General features: G+C 48.4%; 1 protein-coding gene across 1 annotated transcript; it reads right to left on the reverse strand.

Moving 5' to 3' along the window:
- Positions 1-374: 374 nt before the first annotated feature.
- LOC120024749 (beta-1,3-galactosyltransferase 1-like) lies at positions 375-1,830 on the reverse strand. The gene has a single exon (XM_038969028.1). The coding sequence runs from the start codon at positions 1,828-1,830 to the stop codon at positions 571-573; it is 1,260 nt and encodes a 419-aa protein (XP_038824956.1). The 3' UTR covers positions 375-570.

Here is a 1,830-nt window from a genome sequence, read left to right on the forward strand (position 1 = left end):
CGTGAAGAAACTGGTCCTTCAGGGTGTAAATGTTCTTCACCAAGGTATACAGTGCCTTTGGAAAGTATTCAGACACCTTGACTTTTTCCACATTTTGGTAGGTTAAAGCCTTATTCTAAAGTTGATTAAATAGTTATTTCCCCTCATCAATCTACACAAAATACCCCATATTGACAAAGCAAAAACAGGATTTTAGAAATTTTTGCTAAATTATTAAAAAATAAAAACTGAAATATTTCATTCACGAAAGTATTCAGACCCTTTACTCAGTACTTTGTTAAAGCACCTTTGGCAGTGATTACAGCCTTGAGTCTTCTTAGGTATGACGCTACAAGCTTGGCACACCTGTATTTGGGGAGTTTCTCTTATTCTTCTCTGCAGAGCCTCTCAAGCTCTGTCAGGTTGGATGGGGAGTGTTGCTGCACAGCTATTTTCAGATCATCCAGAAATGTTGTATATCCTTTCCCCATCACCTTGGAGACGTCGCCTTCTTAGTTTGTTTGTTAGTTAGTGTTTGAACAAACAATGAGGAAGTGATTGGCACATCAGTCAGTCTGTTAATGTATGAGATCAGCAGGGAGGACCAGGTTTGTGTAAGTCTGTCCATGCATTGACCTGGTGAGTGATACTGTTTGTGGTGGTGGCTATCAGCCGCGAGTAGGTGCAGCGGTCATAAGCCACAGGGAAAACCTGGAAAAGGTTTCCACTGGGGGGGTCAGTAGGCCGGATGCCCAGGTGTCTCATACACAGTCCCAGATACACATCCTCTATGTAGACGGCTTTAACATGCCTGGACGCCTCCACCAGCTTCCTGGGGAGGTCTAAGGTGAAGACGTAGCCCAGGCCCAGAGCGTAAGGTGGATATACCGGTTCAGGAAACACCTCCATTGGAAGATACCATTTGGAGTTACGGTCTCTTAGAACGGCGCCCCATTGGGCCACTAGTCCAGTCTGGTAGTTCTGCTTTGGAGCGTGAAGCAGCATGTTGACCAAGGTGTGCACGTTGAGGAACATGTCTGAGTCGATCTTCATGGCGTAGGAGGCTTTGGGGCAGCGAGAGCTCAGCCACTCCATCATCACCATGGTCTTGATGGTCAGGTTTTTGTAGCTGTCTATGAAGTCGCTCTGCAGCAGATCCTGGTGCTCTTTGCTCTCCTGCAGCACCTTCTCCTGGAGCTGCTCTGTCTCCTCTCCACTGGACAGTCCCAGCAGGAAGAACAGACGGACCTCTTTGCCCAGTACCTGCCTCTCACTGCCCCAAGTACTGCGGACGGCCTCACGAGCGTCCCTGTTATAGGGCGCCACTGGCACCATCAGAACCAGGAAGGGGTTCTGCTCCCGGCATTTCTCTGGCTCATCCAGGATGAAGATGTACTCTGATGGGTATTCTACATGGTACGGTCCTGGGGACACATACGGAGGAGGAGTGGACCGAACTGCCTTGACCTCTGTGATCAGATTAGTGATGATGGTCAGTGCAGACGTGACGGAACTAGTTTCATTATGTGTTGTGTTGAGTTTGATGGCCTGCTGAGTAGAGTGGATAAGTGAAGTCTGACGATCTGTTGAATTGGCAGATGCAGTTTCATGAGCGTCTATGGTAAAATCAGTGGAGTTTAGAGAAACTACTTCCCTACTGGTGTTGGTAGAACCAGATCTGCTTGGTGAACCACCACGGAATTCTGCCCACCATTTTGAGGCCCTGTCTAGTGTTGGGACCCACTCTACTGACCGATCGCCGAAGTAGAAGAAGACCATTGCTATGAGGAGCAGGATGAGGAAACAGCAACGGAAACGGGACCAGCCGCAGTATCTCCTGCCTTCCGCCAT

Source organism: Salvelinus namaycush, chromosome 30 (assembly GCF_016432855.1).
Source record: "Salvelinus namaycush isolate Seneca chromosome 30, SaNama_1.0, whole genome shotgun sequence".
Taxonomy (NCBI): Eukaryota; Metazoa; Chordata; class Actinopteri; order Salmoniformes; family Salmonidae; genus Salvelinus; species Salvelinus namaycush.

Excerpts from the sequence above, each read along its gene's own strand:
- LOC120024749 (XM_038969028.1), bottom strand. The coding sequence starts at position 1,830 with ATGGCGGAAGGCAGGAGATACTGCGGCTGGTCCCGTTTCCGTTGCTGT.